This window comes from Mus caroli, chromosome 4 (genome assembly GCF_900094665.2).
Source record: "Mus caroli chromosome 4, CAROLI_EIJ_v1.1, whole genome shotgun sequence".
NCBI lineage: Eukaryota > Metazoa > Chordata > Mammalia > Rodentia > Muridae > Mus > Mus caroli.
This window is the reverse complement of record NC_034573.1, coordinates 135,061,766-135,079,805: the sequence shown is the minus strand read 5'-3', so window position 1 is coordinate 135,079,805 and position 18,040 is coordinate 135,061,766. Positions and strand designations below refer to the sequence as shown.

Below are 18,040 nucleotides of genomic sequence, written 5' to 3'. Positions count from 1 at the left end.
TGGGGCCATAGTAACCTGGAGTTCAGAAAACTGAGTCAGTCTGAAGTTGAAAGCCGAGTGAGAAGAGACTTGTGGGTAGTCTTGCAGGCCATGTACAAAGACATCTTTTTTTGTCCTCTGGACAAGGCAGAGGCTGTAGATCCTGAGTTCTGACGTCTGGTACGACTTCCACTTTGGGCTGGACCAAGTTGGGCCTCCAGTTCCCTTGCCTGTTCTGAATCTCCATTGCTCCAAGTCTGACCTCTCAAAGCCAGCATTGGAATTCAGGCCTGCAGCTGTTGGATGGTGGGTGGGAAGCTCAGTAGCTTGGAGCAGAGGATGGCGTGTAACTGGACTGGACAGTGGATCTCTGAGGAAGGGCTCTGGAATGTTGACTCGAGTTTCAGGACCCCTGCCAATGCCCTAGCTATGCCCTGTGCCTGGCCTCCCACTGCTGACCGACAGCCCGGCTTCTGGCTACCACTCACAGAGCCAAGGTTCTTAATGAGGCTGTGACCAGCTGCTTGCTCTCTGGCTGCCTATGCCTCTGGCCATGAGCCTGGGTCCTGCAGCTTCCTGCTTTCTCTGGCAGGAGTCCAGCCCTCTCCAGTCTTAGCCCCTCAGGCCTCCACTCTTGCCTCTCGGTGGCTTGGTCCTGTGGTCATATCCTCACCTTGTCAGTCACCCATTTGATTCTCCCTGAATTCTGCCCTCCTGCAAGAGTTCACAAGGAACTTTTCTGGCCTTGAGTCCCATAGCATGGCAGACTAGAAATGAGTGGATACCAGGTGGAGGCTGGAGGGACTGGGAGCAGGCTAGACCCAGTATCTGGGCAGGAAGTGTGTTAGTATCAACAAAGACTCATGAGGCTGTGTATCTGCAGCCAATTTGTGAAAGAAGTTATAGCAACTGCATTAAACAATTGTTGGGGCCGGTTGTGGTGGATTGAACAGGCAATCCCTTGGGTGGTGGAAGCAGGAAGATGGAGAGAGTTCCAGGCCAGCACTGTCTCAAAAAAAAAAAAAATGTAGTTTGCAAAACACCTTATTGTATGTTATGTTATGTAATTTTTTTTTATCAGACCCAGACAGTATGTACTATTGTCAGATTCATTCTATGGAGAAAAGGGTTGGGGGAGGAATAATCTTTTTTTATTTGAAAATACAGTGAACAGGGCTGGTGCTGGGGCAATGGTTCAGGAGTTAGGGGCCGAAACTGCTCTTACAGAGGACCTTGGTTTGATGCCCACCACTGAAACAGTGGTTCATTACCATCTGGAACTGATATCCTCGGGCACCAGCCGCACACACGTACATTTAAGAAAAATACTCATACACATAAAATTAAAAACAATAGCAACAACAATAGATGGGCTAGGGAGGTCAGGATCACTTGCTGCTCTTGCAGAATCCGGGGTTCTACTCCCAACACCTACATGGCAATTAACTGTCTGTAACTCCAGTTCCAGGGGATCAGTTGCCCATTCTGGCCTCTTCAGGCACCAGACACATACATCGCACATAGGCAAACATGTAGACAAAGCATTCATACAGGTAAAAACGAATTTATCTTTTTAAATGTAACAATGTAAATGTAAAAATGTAACAAATAAAAAAGCAAAAATGCAACAAACAGGCTGGGGATACAATTGTGCAAGAAAGAATTTATTACATTGTGTAATAAATTAATAATCCAACTGATTAATTAAAAAATAAAGCTCCAAAGAAAAATAATTCCTTCAAGATGCCTGCTAATTAGGGATTTAGGCTGAGTTCAAAGCCATACTTCCATACTTTTGTCTGTTGTCAACTAACGCACTCTTGCCATAAGAAGATGAGGCGACAAGGAGCCATCCATAGTTTGGAGGCAAGGAGGGAGCCTGGGGCAGAGAGTAGGTGGACTGATCATCTGGCCTTTGTGTGGACGTTCAGAAAGTCTAGAGTCAGGGAGGCTCACTGGGAGGCTGCAGTGGTGACTCAGGTGAGGTAGAGAGGACAGCAGAGGAGGGACGGAGCGATGAGAAAGCTGGAGGTCAGGACATATTTTCCCCTGTGTCCCCATCTTCCATAGAGGTTTACTGCTCATCCTGAGATGGTTGACCTGTTTTGGTCATTTAATTGCCTGACCTTGAAACTGCTATGTATCCAAGGGTGAACTTCTGATCATCCTGGTTCTCTGCCTCAGTTGCTGGAATTACAGATATGCACCACCATACAGTTTGTTTGTTTGGTTGGTTGTTTGGTTGGTTGTTGTTGTTTTTTTGTTGTTGTTGTTTGTTTGTTTGTTTTTAATGCAGCGCTAGGCATGGAACCATGCCCTTCAGGCATGTTAGACATTCTCTCTACCAACTAATCTTCATTCTAGCCTTCTCTGGGTCACAGTCAGCCACAGGGTCAGCCTTGCCATAATCACCCTGGTCGCCTACTCTGACTGGAGTGGATTTGAAACTGAGCTGAGATCTGTAATGTCTCCTGAGAGCCAGGCTTGTGTCATGATTAACCCAGCAGGTGAATGAGAAGAACCGGATGCTGCACATGGCTCCAGCAGGTGTCTAACAAATAGATTCAGTGATAATCAACAAAAGCAAAAGGTCTAATTTCAGAGTGGGTCTGATGCACTGAATGTAAGAAGCCCTTCCATTTTCAGCCAATGGGGCAGCAGGCCAATACTCTTGCCAGAGGAGATGAGAGGGCCAGGCCTTCTCATGCATGGTCCTACTGTTCTCCCCAACCAAAGCCCAGCTTCCATCCATAGGCTGCAGAGGCTACCACCCAGATGTGATTGTGATTGGTTGTGGCCACTACCTGGGCTGTGATCTGAAGGCTGCCCTTGAGTTTCTGGGGATATTGCCTTGGCCATTTCTTGACCAGTTCTCATGTGAGCCAAACACAGCTCAGTAAATAGGAAATTAGAACTTTTGCTTTTGTTGATTAGCGTTGCATCTATTTATTAGACACCTACCCCAGCCATGTGCAGCACCCAGTTCTTCTCATTTACCTGCTTGGTTAATCATGACACTTTGTATGGTGGGCATGGCTCCGTTTCCATTTTGTAGATGCCAATACCAAGATGGAAGAATAAGAGAAGGAAAGTCAAACCAGGTTCTGGCTCAAAGAGAGATCACAGTAGGGTGTCAGGGAAGACACAAGTTGAACAGAGTTAACTCAAATATGCTCTAACCTGGGAAATATACAAACAGTCCTAGGTTGTCACAGGAGCCTTCTGGAGGGATGACTTCCATCTGGGGTTCAGGGGTTTATATGAGAAAGAGGTGATGGTGGGATGAGTCTGAGGAAACTGAGGTGTCTGCTCTGCAGAATATGTTGTCATGGGTAGCAGCAGGAGTCAGGGTGCAGAAGAGGAGTATGGGAGTCGTATGCTTTGCATCAGGTGGCAGATGAAAGCTGGCTGCAGAAGCTGGAGAAGTTTCATTCCAGCCTGAGGGCAGCTGAATAGGGAGGGCCAGTCCTGGAAGTAGGAAGATGGCTTAGGTCCGTCTGCAAAGGGATATATGCTAGAGACCGACAGTGAGGAGACTAGCTGGCAGGAGTTGTCCAGGTATTAAGGAGAGCCAGTTGGAGATGAAGAAACCCATATCAAAGGGCCTCAGGGTAATAGCAGAGAGGGTGGGGCATTCTCTGTCGCTGAACTGAGTATTATTTGAGGGCAGAGCCCTTGGCATGTAGCCTGGAGCCTAGCCCTAAGAACAGGATCCCAGCGTGGGTTTCCTGTCTGCTGCAGCTCACTTCTAAAGCACATCACAGGCGGCAGTTTGAAGGAGGGATGTCTCACCCCTGGGCCATCTACCTGTGATGTGGTTGGTCCTTCCTGACGCCAATGCTCTTTGTTTCCATGATGGTTGGCAGGCCTGGCCGCCTAGGCCTTGCGTCGCTATGACAGCCTAGCTTGATGTGGCTGTACCGCCATAGTCCATAGGGCTCCTATAAACCTCCAAGATCAAGACTTAAACGCACCCCCCCACACACAAACACCTTCCATGCAAATGATGTGGTCTCTCTAGTGCTTGAAGATAGAGCTTCCGGCTGAGTGGAGGGTCCTTGGGCAGACACCTCTGTCTCATTTGACCTGGGAGGTGGTGGCCCTTTTGCCGGGAAACATCATCAAACTCTCCACCATTCTGTAAAGCCAGACAAAAATCATAGGGCATGAAATATCTCAGTCAATAAAGTGGACCAGCACACGCTTGGGATCACAGCACTGGGGAAGTGGAGAGGCAGATCCCTGGGTTCACTCAGTGGCCAGTCTAGACAAATTAGTGAGGCCCAGGTGAGCGGGAGACCTTGTATTGAAACTGAGATGGACAATGCACTAAGAAGAGCTGACATCTGATGTGCACATGCGCACTCGCAAGCACACACACACACACACACACACACTTGTGCCCCCATATGCACACACAGGACAGCTGTGTGTTCTTGCACATACTTATACATGTGTACCCACATACCCACAGAAAGGTACACGTGATCATGTGCACCTGAACACACACAAACAGTTGTGCACACACACCTCTACTCAGACACACAAAGAGCACAGGTTATAAAACTGACTGATGTAGCTGTGATGAGTTCCCAGTCTGCAACTACACTGTATCTCCTGGATCTTTCACTTCTGCATTGATGGTGAAATGGGCTTTGTCTTAGTTACTTTTCGATTTCTGTGAAGAGACACCATGACTAAGGGAATTCATAAAAGAAAGCATTTGACTTGAGGACTAGCTTACAGTTTCAGAGGGTGAGTCCATGGCTGTCGTGGCAGGGAGCATGACAGGCAGGCAGGCAGACATGGCGCTTGAACAATAGCTGAGAACTTACATCTGATTCTCAAGCAGGAGGTTGAGGAAGGGAGAATGGGAAGGAGGGAGACACCTCCTGGCATGGGCTTTTGAAACCTTGAAACCCACCCCCCACATCACACCTCCTTCAACAAGGCCACACCTCCAAATCCTTCCCAGATAAGAGACAAAACTTTTGAATGTATAAATTTATGGAAGCTATTCTTATCCAAGCCACCGAAGGCTTGTACTGACTTCATTGGTTTGGTTCAGAGAAAAAGGTGGGGATATTTATACGAGTGCTCCAGAATGGCACTTCACACAGTAGGTACTTTTTCTGGATATAAGCCTTACTAGTCTTTCTAGCTTATATAAATGGTGATTCTAGTGGGTATATACTCTTTACCACAAGCTGGGAGTTCTTCCAATGCCACCTTCCTTATCTTACTCTATACCTGCCTCAGTGATAGATCTATGCCTAGGGTCTATCATCCATTCACCTCCCAGTCTGTCCATCTCTACATCCATCTATCTTTCCATCTATCTATTTACCCATCCATCTACCCACTCATCATTTCATCCATCCATCCATACATACATCCTGTCTCCCATCTCACCATCCATTCATTCGTCTTTCCACTTCTCTTTCCCTCCCTCTATTTCTGCACCCATCCATCTCCATCTCTCCCTCCCTCCAATTTTTCATCCATCCACTTCTCCATCTATCCTCTTTTCAGTCTTTGCCTACCAGGCACAGTAGGTGGTTAATTCCTCCCTGTTCAGTAGGTGGTTCATTCTTACCATAGGTTTCCAGTTCTGACCTGGAGCCTTGTTTGCTTTTTGTTGTTTTGCTCGTATGTTTTTTTTGTTTGTTTGTTTCTTTGTTTTTAGACAGAGTTTCTCTATGTAGCCCTGGCTGTCCTAGAACTCTCTATGTAGACCAGATTAGCCTTGAACCCACAGAGAACCTCTGGCCTCCACCAACTTAGTGCTGGGATTAAAGGCATATGCTACTCCACTACTCCCTGCTGGAGGCTCTATCTTTTGAGCAACTGGCTCACACAAACATGCTGACAGCATCAAGTGAAGTTGGATTCATTTCCTCATTTCTCAGTGTCTGATCTCCATGGCCTGGGGGTGGGGGTGAATCTGTGTCTCTCCAATTTAAAGTAAAAGATTAGTCCTCCCCAGCCTTGTGAATCTCAGGACTTGTGAACCCTCTCTACTTTCCCCATTCCCAACCCAATCCCACTGCAGTCCCTGTAGTGGCCTTGAGGCCCAGCCCCCAAGACTATGTTTTGGGGCTTTGGGTACCTCCCTATGCAGGAATGACCTTTTGTTCTGCATTACGCAGGGGCTTTCTGTTCCTCATTGTTTAGTCCTGACAGAGATTGTGGTTTTTTGTTTTTTTTTTTTCTTCTGTCCAAGGGAATAAACAGGCCTGGAGGTTGTTGAGGGAGGCATGGGCCCCTTTGCCAGCTGCTGGGACTGGGATTACACATAGCAGCAGGAGAAAGGACCAGAAAGTTTATTCTTAGTGAAGCTGGGGACAAGGAGGCCCCCTTGATGATGGGTGGATCAGTGAGACTTGGCTGAGTCAAGGCTCTTTCCCATCAGGCCCTCTTCGTCTGGAAGGAAGTTGTTTCTAGCCAAAACAGTGTTTCTCTGGGCCACTAGAAGCTGCCCAGGCCACAGCTCAGTTACCACCACCCAGGGGATATACCCCAGGGCTGGCAGGGCAAGTGTTCCCATGAGATGCATACACCGACAGCCCAGTGTGTGGAGCCGGAGGCTGCTGTTTGAGGAAGTAGAGGAGGGTGAAGAGAAGTTTCTTAGTTAATGAAACAAATAGTTTCCCCAGGAAAGCTAGTCTGGGAGTTTTATTGGGGACACTCAGGCCTTCTGTGTCAGTTAGCATTCTTTGGAGTGATGGATACAAATGAGCTATGACACTGATTTCTGGGGTCCAAGGCTCCCCTAATTCTGCTGTGTGTGCCTTCCTCACTCCTTTCTCCCAACTTACCTTACTTTCTCCATGGGATGGGATACTCAGACCACATTGAGTACAGCAGAGGAGTCTCTAATCCCCAGGAAGAGTTCTTTCTTATTTCCTCTTTCCTCTTTATGAGCAGTGTGGCTCCCCAGCCCAGAGACTCTCCCCCTTAGATGTGAAAGGGTCAGCCAGCCATTGATGTACCCTTTGATGTGTTTGTTACATTAGCGGTTCTCATCTGAACACAACACACTGGGTCTGAGCAGTTCCACGTGTGAGATGTTTATTGGGAGGGGGCACAGGGGAGAAAGTGACAGCAGAAAGAGAAGGGGAAAAAGAGAGAGAGGGAGGGCCATTCCCCTTATTTATATGAAAAAGTGAAGTAATGCAAGTAAAGGTGGGAGGTGAGCCAAGTGGATTCTGGGAATATGCTGCAGGTCGCGCTGTCTGTCACCTATGTGATGTCATAGGTTTGGGAAGTCCTGATGCGAAGACCCTTGACTTTGAGAACAGTCAGTGAGGTCCCAGACAGTGTGGAACACCCTTATTTGTGTGCACAGACCCAACTGGTTGTTTTGTCAAGAAATGGAAGGGGGAAGTGCCAGGATATTGTGTGTAGGCATGTGCGCATGCGCTTGGATGTGTGTGCAGCTGTCCAGAGGGAGCTGCAGTGGCTTTTTCAGACTGGGTACTCAGCATGGTTCTGCAACTTCCCTCACCCAGCTGTCTGTATGACCTTCCTGAAAAGGATTGCCTTGATGGGAGAACTCAGAGATAGGCCAGGGCAGCAGATGCATCTATGTTCAAGCTGCTTGCCCCTGGTGCCCAGGGGGAGGCTCTTGCCTCAAGGAAATGACATTAGAATTATTACCTTACTCAGGGTAGCAACTATTGATTACTCTTTTCTGTCTGGCTCTGGATAGGGTAGCTCGTACTGCAGCCTCCAATGGGCCCTCATCTGGGGCTACTGGGTGAGCATGAAGACAAGGCAGGGGGCTGTATTGGGTTGCTTATCCAGGGCACGGTGTGCACAGTCGCTTGAAGAGGGAAGCACTCTCTGTGGACTTTGGTCAAAGGGCACAAGAGGCAGCTAGGGTCCTGTGGCAGGTCCAGAAGAGCCAAAGACTGTCCACAGCACAGAACCCCAGTCCCTTGAGTCATGGCTTCTGGTGGCTTTCAGCTGTTAACACTGAGCAAAGAGAAACATGGTAGGCTCAGAGGTCACTCAGTGCACAGCACTAGGCAAGGTAGGGTGATGCTCTCCAGACACAGCTGGGGATGGGAAGGGGGAAGACAGAAAGCAGAGCCACTGCCCACAGATCATGGGAGTTTGTGCAGTCTATACAGACCAAATGAGCCTAGTAGTAAGGTCGGCATCTTCTCTGATTGGCTTGTTTGCAGCGGCTTTTCAGAGATTGATCCGTGCCTTTGCTGTGCTAATTGTTGGATATTTTATGTATCTCTCTTGCTCCCATAGAATTGAGTCAGGAACCGATGTCCAGAGAGATAGGGACACTTGATTGACTACGACCATACAGCTGCTGGATGGAAGAATAGGAAAAGAAGACCACGTCTCTCTAACTCTCCACCTTTATCTGAGGAGTCAGGGGATTCATTTGAGTTACTGGTTTAATAAACATTCATTGAGCTCCTGCGGACCACATGACGGCAGCTGCTGGTACAATCCAGAGTGCGGAGCAGCCTTCCTCTTTAACCTAGAACCACCCCTTGGTGGTTTCCAGGTGACATCAGCAGAGGCTGCAAGGGCGTTGGGTGTGTGTTCACACCCTCTTTGCTCTTGTAGATCCACTCCCGTGTTTGCTCATGAGTTCACATTTGTGCAGAAATGGCTAATTCATGCTTGTCCCTAAAGGCTCCAATTGCTGTTCCACCTTTTGGAAGAAAGGCAGGGGCTTAGGTAGGTCTCTGAGGTACTGGGATAGACCCAGTGGTGACAGTTGCTGCTGCAGTACACTTCCAACATCTGAGGACCACTTGGAGATCTGAGGGAGGGCTCTGTGTTTCTCACAGTTGGTTCTGTGCCATGTTGGGTGTTTTTTTTTTTTTTCCTCCTCCCCATTTGTCTCCCTTTCATAATTATTTATTTAATTAAAAAAATGTGAGTATGCCTGAGTATATGTATGTGAACCACGCACATTCAGGAGTATGCAGAACTTAGAAGGGAGCGTCAGGTTACCTGGAACTGGAGTGACAGACAGTTGCGAGCTGCCATGTTGGTGCTGGGAACTGAACCCAAGTTGTCTCCAAGAATAGTAAATGCCCCTAACCACTGCGCTATCTCTGGAGCTCCTCCTCCCCATCCTCCCCATGACTCCCTGCTTTCCTGGTCTCTCCCTGGAAGTGCTTGGCACAGTCATTAAAATCATGGCCTAGAGAGACAGACAGGACCCAGGCTCAAATCTCTGTCACTGCCTTAGGTGGGTAACCTGTGCTCTTTATGCCTGTTTCCTTCTATACAATGGTCGGAGTCCATCTTGGCTGGTTGTTAGAGAACTGAATGCAATAATACATCCATCTCAGGTCCAGGCTCTGGAAGCACAGCCTGAGGCATGGCTTCTTGTAACAGGAGAAGGCTCTCAGGGAAGAGGGTGGGGTGGCAGGATGTGGCAGCAGGGTCACATGTTTTCCAACCAAAACCTATGAGTGTTGGTCTTGGGTTGAGGCCAAGGTACTACCTTTGAGTTGGAGACTTGTCAGCCAGTGCTGAGGCTATTCTCCTGGCAGTTGGAGTCTGAGCATGGCTACGAGCCCCCACTGGTCCAAACCTTCCAAGCCCATAGGTGTAAGGCAGCACTGATGTGAGGAGGTGCATAGGTTTGTTTTCATCCTGTATTAACTTCCTGAGGCAGCTCTGCCATGGCCTGTGTCAGAAGCTTGGGTCTAGAGGTGGCGCAGCCATTATCTGTGTCATAGGTGGCATTACATGGACACATGTATGTACACCTGTGTGCATATGCACGGATGTGAGTGCAAGGACACACGGTGCCAATTCAGAACAATGACATGAAGATCAAAAGGGGCCATGTCTATATTCAGAGAGAACCCAGAGGAGGAAGAGCCTACGTTAGGCCCAGGAGAGTAGAGGGTACTTCTGGGAGAAGGAAGACCTCAGCCACAAGGACGGACAGACATCCTAAAAAGAGAAGCTTTGTGTGGAGGTCCTTGTCACAGTGAGCCAAGCCACTGTCTTTAAAAAAAACTACATCTTCTCAGAGCCTTGCTGGGTCTCACCCAGCAGGCAGGAGGGAAGCCCTAAAGTAACCCACTTCCTGGCCCAGCAACCTCCAGACACAAGCATGCCACCCTGAATAGGGAGGCCAAGAAGGGAAAAAGCCTGGACTCTTCTCTCTCAAGCCTTCCTCGTCCTCCAATGCAAGAACCCATACATGAGGCCTGGTGACAGGTATGCTGGAGCCCAGAGTCATACTGATGGCTGCCTCCCTTGTTCCCTTCCAGGTTATCTTGACGCCCTACAAGCCGGAACCTGGGTACAAGTGCCGGATCTCACAGGAATACTATGACAGGAAGGCTCAGATGTGCTGTGCTAAGTGTCCTCCTGGTGAGAGGCAGCTGCTGGGGCTTTGGAAGGTGGTGCCATGTAGAGAGTGCTTGTCCGGGAATGAGGGCCTTCAGTTCTCACTGGCTGCTTTATACATGCTAGGGTTCATGATTCATCTTGCCCTGGGCTCTTGCGTGTGCTGTGCCCTCCACTGAGCACACTTCTCAGTATCTTCTCTTGGTTACTGCCTACCTACATTTTGACCCTATCCTCTTGTCCAGGAAACCTCGTCAATATTGCAATGATGTCCTAGTACTTCTCATAGCCCCACTATGTGCTATGTCTACCCCTATTGAGTAGTGACTGTAGCTTGGTCCCTGTGGAGTTCCAAGCACATGACTGGCCTATATTGATGTCCTGTACTTAATTATCAAGTAAATGAATGGATAGCCATATCATAGATGGTGGATCTGAGCCCTGGCCACATTGGAGAGGACTGAGTAGCTGGCCCCCAGTGCTCAGTAGCCAATCAAGTGTATGCATTCACTTAAGTAGTATTTATTATGCATCTACTCTTTGCTCAATCTGCTGAGACTGTAGCAAAATGCTGGTCAGACATTCCTGATCCTCATCTGCATGGAATCTACTACATTTCTTTCTTTCTTGTTTTTAAGTAAGATTTATCTATTTTTATTTTTACACTATTGGTGTTTTGCCTGCAAGTGTGCCTGTGCATCACATTTCGTACAAGTGCCCTTGGAATTCGGAAGAGGGCGTTCCTTTCTTGGAACTGGCAGCACGGATGGTTGATAATCACTATGTGGGTGCTGAGAATCAAACCCAGTCCTCTGGAAGAGCAGCCAGTGCTCGTAACTGCTGAGCCATCTCTCCAGTCCCAACTCTGCTTTCTAACAGAGGACAGACAAATTACCTAAGAAATATATGGTGCTGTCTGCTCACAGTAGATATCACAGTTGTTATGGAAAGAAGACTACACACAGGGCTGATGGAGACAGAGAAGGATGGGTACTTCAGATGAGGTTGGGTCGTCCAGGAAGGTCTCTCTGAGCCCTGTAAAGGGGACAGAGGAAAGCCACACAAACACGGGATACAGCAGGCTGGGAAGTAAGTGTAAAGCCCTAAAGCAGGGGCCTGTTTAATGGGTCCAAAAAAGCTTGAGGCTGGTGTTTGTTGCCCAGAGTGAAAGAAGATGTGATGGAAGATGGGTATGAAGGGGTGAGGGCTGGTGAGATGGCTCTGTATGTAAAGGCACTTGCTGTGCAAGCCTGAGAACCTGAACCAATGGTGGAAGGAGAAGACAGGTTACACACACATACACACACACACACACACACACACACACACACACACACACCACCACCACCACCACCACCACCACCATCGTAATAATATACATTTGATTAAGCGAGATGAGTGGCATCACCATGAAGAATTCAGATTTCATTTACTAGAGGCTTTGAGTCCTGTGCTTGTGACCCAGTGGGCAGGAACACAGGGCAATGTCATCCTCTATAGTCACAGCCAAGGGACAGTGGCTTTTCTAGTGATGAGCAGAGTGTCTTTAAGAAGTTACAAGCTTAGAATAGCAGGGACAGGGGAGACGAGCTGGTTCCAGAAGAGAAAACAAACACCTTAAAGATTTGCCCTGTTACTCTTCCATCCTCCAGGCTCTTAGGACCCCTATGCCCTTGTCACTGACAGGCTACCAGACATGAGGCCCTTATAGGCTCTTATATTTCGTACATCAGGATAGAGAATTTTAACCAACTATCAAGAAGACAGGAGCTGGCAAACCCATTCTCCCTTAAGTATTCTTGACTGTTAATAGGTTTTTCGAGTGGTGGTGTTTCAACTACCTGGAGAGAGCAGAGGGAAGATATGTAGAGAGATAGCTAGGGCCACCAGACATGCTTCATCCCAGGGGCTTCCTGGCAAGGGTCTTCTGCTGAGACCTCTGGTCCTTGCTTCCTCAGGCCAATATGTGAAACATTTCTGCAACATGACCTCGGACACCGTGTGTGCGGACTGTGAGGCGAGCATGTATACCCAGGTCTGGAACCAGTTACCTACATGCTTGAGCTGCAGTTCTTCCTGTAGCGCTGGTGAGTGGCATGAGCAGTGTGATCCCAACATCTTCCCCAGTCACTCGCCCTCCAGCAAGTAAGGTGGATGGGGTTACCCTGGGCCAGCTGTTTTTGTCTTCCAGGACTTGAGTTGCGGGAGACTGCTTTTTTACAACTTGTATGTAGTTATGTGATTGGAACCTGGGACTTCATGCAGGTGATGCAAACACTTTTTTTTGTTTTGTTTTGTTTTTTTGTTTTTTGAGACAGGGTTTCTCTGTGTAGCCCTGGCTGTCCTGGAACTCACTTTGTAGTCCAGGCTGGCCTCGAACTCAGAAATCTGCCTGCCTCTGCATCCCAAGTGCTAGGACTAAAGGCATGTGCCACCACTACCCAATAAGATTTATTTATTTTTATTGTATGTGTATGGGTATTTTTACTGGCATGTAGTCAGGATCTATTTTGTGTTGAGTCAGGATCTCTCTAGGAAGCTCAGAATGGCTTTGAAGTTATGAACTGCCTACCCCAGCTTCCTGAGTAGCTGAGATTACAGACCTGAACTCCCAGAAAAAGCTTTCAGTTCAGATTTTTTTGTTTTGTTGGTTTTTGTTGTTTTTGTATTTGTTTATTTGGTTTTGGTTTTTATAGGATAGGGATGTGTGTGTGTGTGTGTGTGTGTGTGTGTGTGTGTGTGTGTAGTCTTGGCTGTCTTGAAACTGAACTAGCTCTGTAGACCAGGCTGGCCTCGAACTCATAGAGCTCCAACTGCCTCTGCCTCCTGAGTGCTGGGATTAGAGATGTATGCCACCCCTGCTTGGCTGTTTGCTTTTTGTTTTTTGGTTTTTTTGAGATGGGGTTTTTGCTAAGTTTCCCAGGTTGGCCTAGAACTTTCTATAAGGCCCAGGCTAACTTTAAACTTACATTCATCCTTCTGCCTCGGTTTCCCCAGTGTTGAGATTACAAATGTGTGACACCTGCCTGGACAGTTCCAGATGACATTTTCCTTCTAGATCCTACCAAATCTTCATTGGTAGTGGGGAAGTGAGGTCAGAGTTGAGAATGTAGAGCCTAGAGAAACAGATGTGTATATTCACTCTGTGGTGGATTTCAGAGTACAGACAACAACAGCCCAAGAGGCAAGGTGTTCAAGGGTCCTTTGGGCCTGTGCTGAGGGCCCTACCAGCTCTGGCAGGAAGGGCAGAATGGGTGAGTGGAAGTAGAGATGACCCTGGCTGTCTTTCTCACCTCTAGACCAGGTGGAGACCCGCGCCTGCACTAAACAGCAGAACCGAGTGTGTGTTTGCGAAGCTGGCAGGTACTGCGCCTTGAAAATGCATTCTGGAAGCTGTCGACAGTGCATGAGGCTGAGCAAGTGCCCCCCTGGCTTAGGAGTGGCCAGTTCAAGTAAGGATCCCTCTTTCTCTCCCTGGGAAAGGATGTGAACATCCCTGAGATGTCACAGGCACTTACCTCTAAGCCTTACCTCTAAGCCTCCAGTAGCTGCCACAAGCATTACATGTCTCCTGGCACCCCTGATTACACCAAGCCCTTAGCTGGTAGGAAATCAGGTAGGACAGGAAGGTAACCCTGGACAGCAAGTCCATGTACATGTATGGTCATGTGTGTCCATGCATGGGTGTGTGTGTGTGTGTGTGTGTGTTTGTGTTTTAAGGGAGAGGATTACAAAGTGGCCTCCCTTGTGGCCCCACTGTTAAGAGACTCCCCACCTGGCTACATGAAGTGTTCATATTGTCGACAAGCTCTGGATTTTCTCTTCAAGGAGCCCCAAATGGAAACGTGCTATGCCGGGCCTGTGCCCCAGGGACGTTCTCTGACACCACATCATCCACAGATGTGTGCAGGCCCCACCGCATGTGAGTGTTGACTTCCTGGCTTCTGAAGGAGCAGGGAGGGTGACCGCCTGGGGAACTGGGTCCCAGGATATAGGACAGCTTCTCACTCTTTGTCTCTTGACTTGGGTTCTGGGACAGACAATGGATGACTTGAGCAGGAACCTGACATAGAGGCAAGACTGGATTGAGTGACCCTGGGTGGAAGTTGAGAAGTATATGAGGGGGTAGTGCTAAGAAGCCCATACCCGTTGCTTGGCTATTGGGATCCTTGTCCTCAGGCCTGGCTCCCTGAAATTCTGTGGTCTTCTATCTTCTGTGGTCTCCTGATTACAATCTTCCTCCCCCAGCTGTAGCATCCTGGCTATTCCCGGAAATGCAAGCACAGATGCAGTCTGTGCGCCCGAGTCCCCAACTCTAAGTGCCATCCCAAGGACACGCTACATATCTCAGCCAGAGCCCACAAGATCCCAACCCCTGGATCAAGAGCCAGGGCCCAGCCAAACTCCAAGCATCCTTCCGTCGTTGGGTTCAACCCCCATTATTGAACAAAGTACCAAGGGTGGCATCTCTCTTCCAATTGGTAAGTCCTCAGTCTCAAGAGTGACCCAGGCAGGCTTGGAAGTGTGCAGTCTGAGCTACTGGGGAAGCTGAGACAAGAGAATTGCAAGTTCAAGGCCAACCTGGGCTATAGAGTAAGTTTGAGGTCAATCTGGGCAACTTAGTCAGACCCTGTCTCAAAATAGTACTTTTAATGGGAGCTGAGGCTGTAGCCCATTGGTAGAATGTCTGACTAGTTTGGGGTTAATCTGCAACAAAAAATAAATTGAAACATAAAAGGGAGGTGCTCCCCCACCCCCACACCCTGTCTCTCTTGCCTCTCAAAGCCTCCCTTTGGGCAGAACTGGGGCCTGGTCTCTGTCTTTTAGAACAGATGCAAGTGTAGAAGAGTTGAGTCTCCAAAGATGTGATATTGCCATAGGGAATCCCTGGGTGGCATGAATATGAACATAGGTTCTGATTGCTAGTTATGATGAACCCATTTGTCTCACAGACTATGGACTGCTGGTGTCTCTGGCTTCCCTCTTGGGTTAGGATGGTACCAAGTCTAAGGCCCTACACTGTAGCCTTCTGACTGCATGTGGTTTGCAGATGTGATCTTTGGTTTGACCCTGAATTTGAGGGCCTAAGGCTGGACTTGATCTCAGCATCAGCACCAGCCACCCTGGAACCTTTGTTTCTGAGTACCCTGCCATCTTCCTAGGTCTGATTGTTGGAGTGACATCACTGGGTCTGCTGATGTTAGGACTGGTGAACTGCTTCATCCTGGTGCAGAGGAAAAGTAAGGTTCCGGTCTCGTCCTGTTTCCCGCCCCACATCTCTACCCTAACACTTTCTCTGAGCCTTGGGTGGCGGGCCTCGTTCAGAGCTCTGCACTATCATAGACTCAGGTGGATCTGGAGACTGTAGCCTCTTGCTCTCCAGGAACTTAGAGCCTGGTGTAGAAGGTACATACTCTAACCTGGCTACCAGAAGGTAGTGTCAAGGCTATTCTAGGGGATTGAAGTTCAGGATCTTTATATAGGAAGCCTGGAGTCTCTAGGATTCTGTGAGCTGGCCTGGGTCTCAGTGGGTGGAGTGTGTTGAGGCAGGGCTACAGCACAGGCTGGACTGGAGGATGGCTGGAGCAAGGGGGTAGTGGCTGAAAGTAGCATGGGCTCATCCGTGAACATGGCAGGCAGCTACTCTCTGGGCTAGGTCCACTCTCCTGGCTCTACCCTAGCCATGCTGTGCCCATTAAGATAGATGTTCTGAAGAAGTCCTACCTCTGACTTGTTCCTCTCTTGTTCCTCTCTCTTCATTGTAGAGAAGCCCTCCTGCCTACAAAGAGATGCCAAGGTGGTGAGTATCCCTCTGCCGTCCTCCTCCCCCTTCTCTCCTCCAGCTCTCACTCTTCCTCCTCCTCTTTCTCCTCCTTTTCCAGTTCCTTTACTAGGGCATCATAAGCAACATCATATAAGCAGGATCTAATGTGTATGGTGGTGCATACCTGCCATCCCAATAGTTAGGAACAGGTAGAGGCTGGAGGGTCAGAGTGTAAATACTCCCTCAGAGCCAGCTGATGTTTAGCTACATTACAGACGGGAAGAAACCGGCAAACTCTCCCCTAGCTGGGCATAGCCAGGCTCTTTCCCTAGGCTATGTCCAACTCCTCACTGGTCTTATGCGTAAGGCACCTTGGCGCCTCATTATATAGATGAGGAAACGTAGGCTTAACAGCTACAGTCACCCTTGAAAGGTTGTGGTGTGTCCTGGTGGTCAAACCCTCTGAGCATGTGCATCCGGCAGCTATACCCAAAGCTGTCTCAGGCTGGCCTCTCCTAGCAGGGACTGCTTACCAAGACTGGTCATCAGGATTTGGAGAACCTAGATGCCCCCCTTTGTCCAGCCCTGTGCCCTGTCAGCTACTCTGGAGCCCAGTGGATGGTGTCCTCATGTGCTAGAGTGAGGAGGCTGTCAGGCAGGAGCAGCAGTGACTCAGCTTCTACTCTGAGGACTGGGGAAGATGGGGTTATCTGGAAAAACAGCATGTGAATTCATCTACACCTCCCCCAGTCATGCACTTGGTTCATGTTTAGTCGCCGGCAGTTACTAGTGGTGGTGGAGGAAGGACGTGGCAGCACTGTCTGAGGGCTTATTCTTCCAGCTTGACTGTGACACAGGCTGTGACAGAGGTTATTGCTCCCAACGTTAGAGTCTGGGATTATATGGCTCAGACACTCTTAAGTTATTGTCCTGTGTCCTAGCTGTGTCCTAGACACAGCTAATGGGTATGGCCTGGAACACAAACTTAGGACTCTCTCTCACTACCCAGCATACAATTATTGTGCCACTCTTAGGCATGCCCACATGAGCCTGCACATATAGATACCCTTAGCTCAGAGGCCGACAGAAGCCAGCCATGCTTCTGCCAGTCCTAGTTCCATATAACAGGACCAGACCCAGAACCATAGGAGGTATCAGGCAAGCTAAGGTTTTTTTGGTGTTCACTCAGTGGGGTCCCAGCCAGAGTCACATGACTCTGATAGTGTCTGTACTTGAACACTGTAGCTTGTGGCTTTGAAGAAGCTAGCTGTGACCTTTGGGGAGGAGGGGAAGATTGGGTTCTGTCTGGCTCTAGCCACAAGCAGAAAGGGGGAGGCCCAGACAGACAAGCTCCTTCTCTGGGGCTGGTGTGGTGTGACATTTATGAGTGCCTCTGTAGAGTTATGGGGTAAGGCTGGGGCCAAGGTCAGACCGTGAATTCAGAATGCTTTTCCTCTCTTCCATTTTGGGGTACCTAGCTGGCAGGACCCCAGGGGAGGCAGGAGGATGCAGTGGGCATGCTCCCACATCCTAGACTGGGTTTGCTTACTGTGACCATCAGCCAGCTCTGTAACTCTGAGCTCTGGATTCACCTTCTATGGGCTTTTGTGGCCTCATGAGGACAGCTTGTATAAGATCCTTCCAAGTCCAGAGTCAGAAGCTGTGGACTGGGCAGGAAACAAGGCCTCAAGGCCACGTGTCATGACATACCTGGGCATCTAAGAAGCCATAGCAACAGTGGGCAGGACCTGGAGATGGAGGTTTCAGTAACTCTCTAGAGAGCACCAGCCACAGGAAGGATAGCCCAACTATTGCTTCAGCTTAGACTACACCTGGCATTGTGCCTCCCTGGAAAAGTGTGGCCACTTTTTCAGCTGCTGTCAACAGACAATGACCTTGGAATAGATGTCCTTTGCATAAGTTGCCATGGACAGGGAATTTGTCTTAAGCCTC

At 48.9% G+C, this 18,040-nt stretch overlaps 1 protein-coding gene across 1 annotated transcript in view; it reads left to right on the top strand.

The window, feature by feature from the left end:
• Tnfrsf1b (TNF receptor superfamily member 1B) overlaps window positions 1-18,040 on the top strand; it is a 32,044-nt gene that overhangs the window by 6,871 nt on the left and 7,133 nt on the right. The window contains exons 2-8 of the mRNA XM_021159916.1: window positions 10,245-10,347; window positions 12,282-12,410; window positions 13,623-13,775; window positions 14,152-14,245; window positions 14,572-14,804; window positions 15,486-15,563; window positions 16,089-16,123. Coding sequence (XP_021015575.1) covers window positions 10,245-10,347; window positions 12,282-12,410; window positions 13,623-13,775; window positions 14,152-14,245; window positions 14,572-14,804; window positions 15,486-15,563; window positions 16,089-16,123 — 825 coding nt within the window. The remainder of the gene's footprint in view (window positions 1-10,244; window positions 10,348-12,281; window positions 12,411-13,622; window positions 13,776-14,151; window positions 14,246-14,571; window positions 14,805-15,485; window positions 15,564-16,088; window positions 16,124-18,040) is intronic.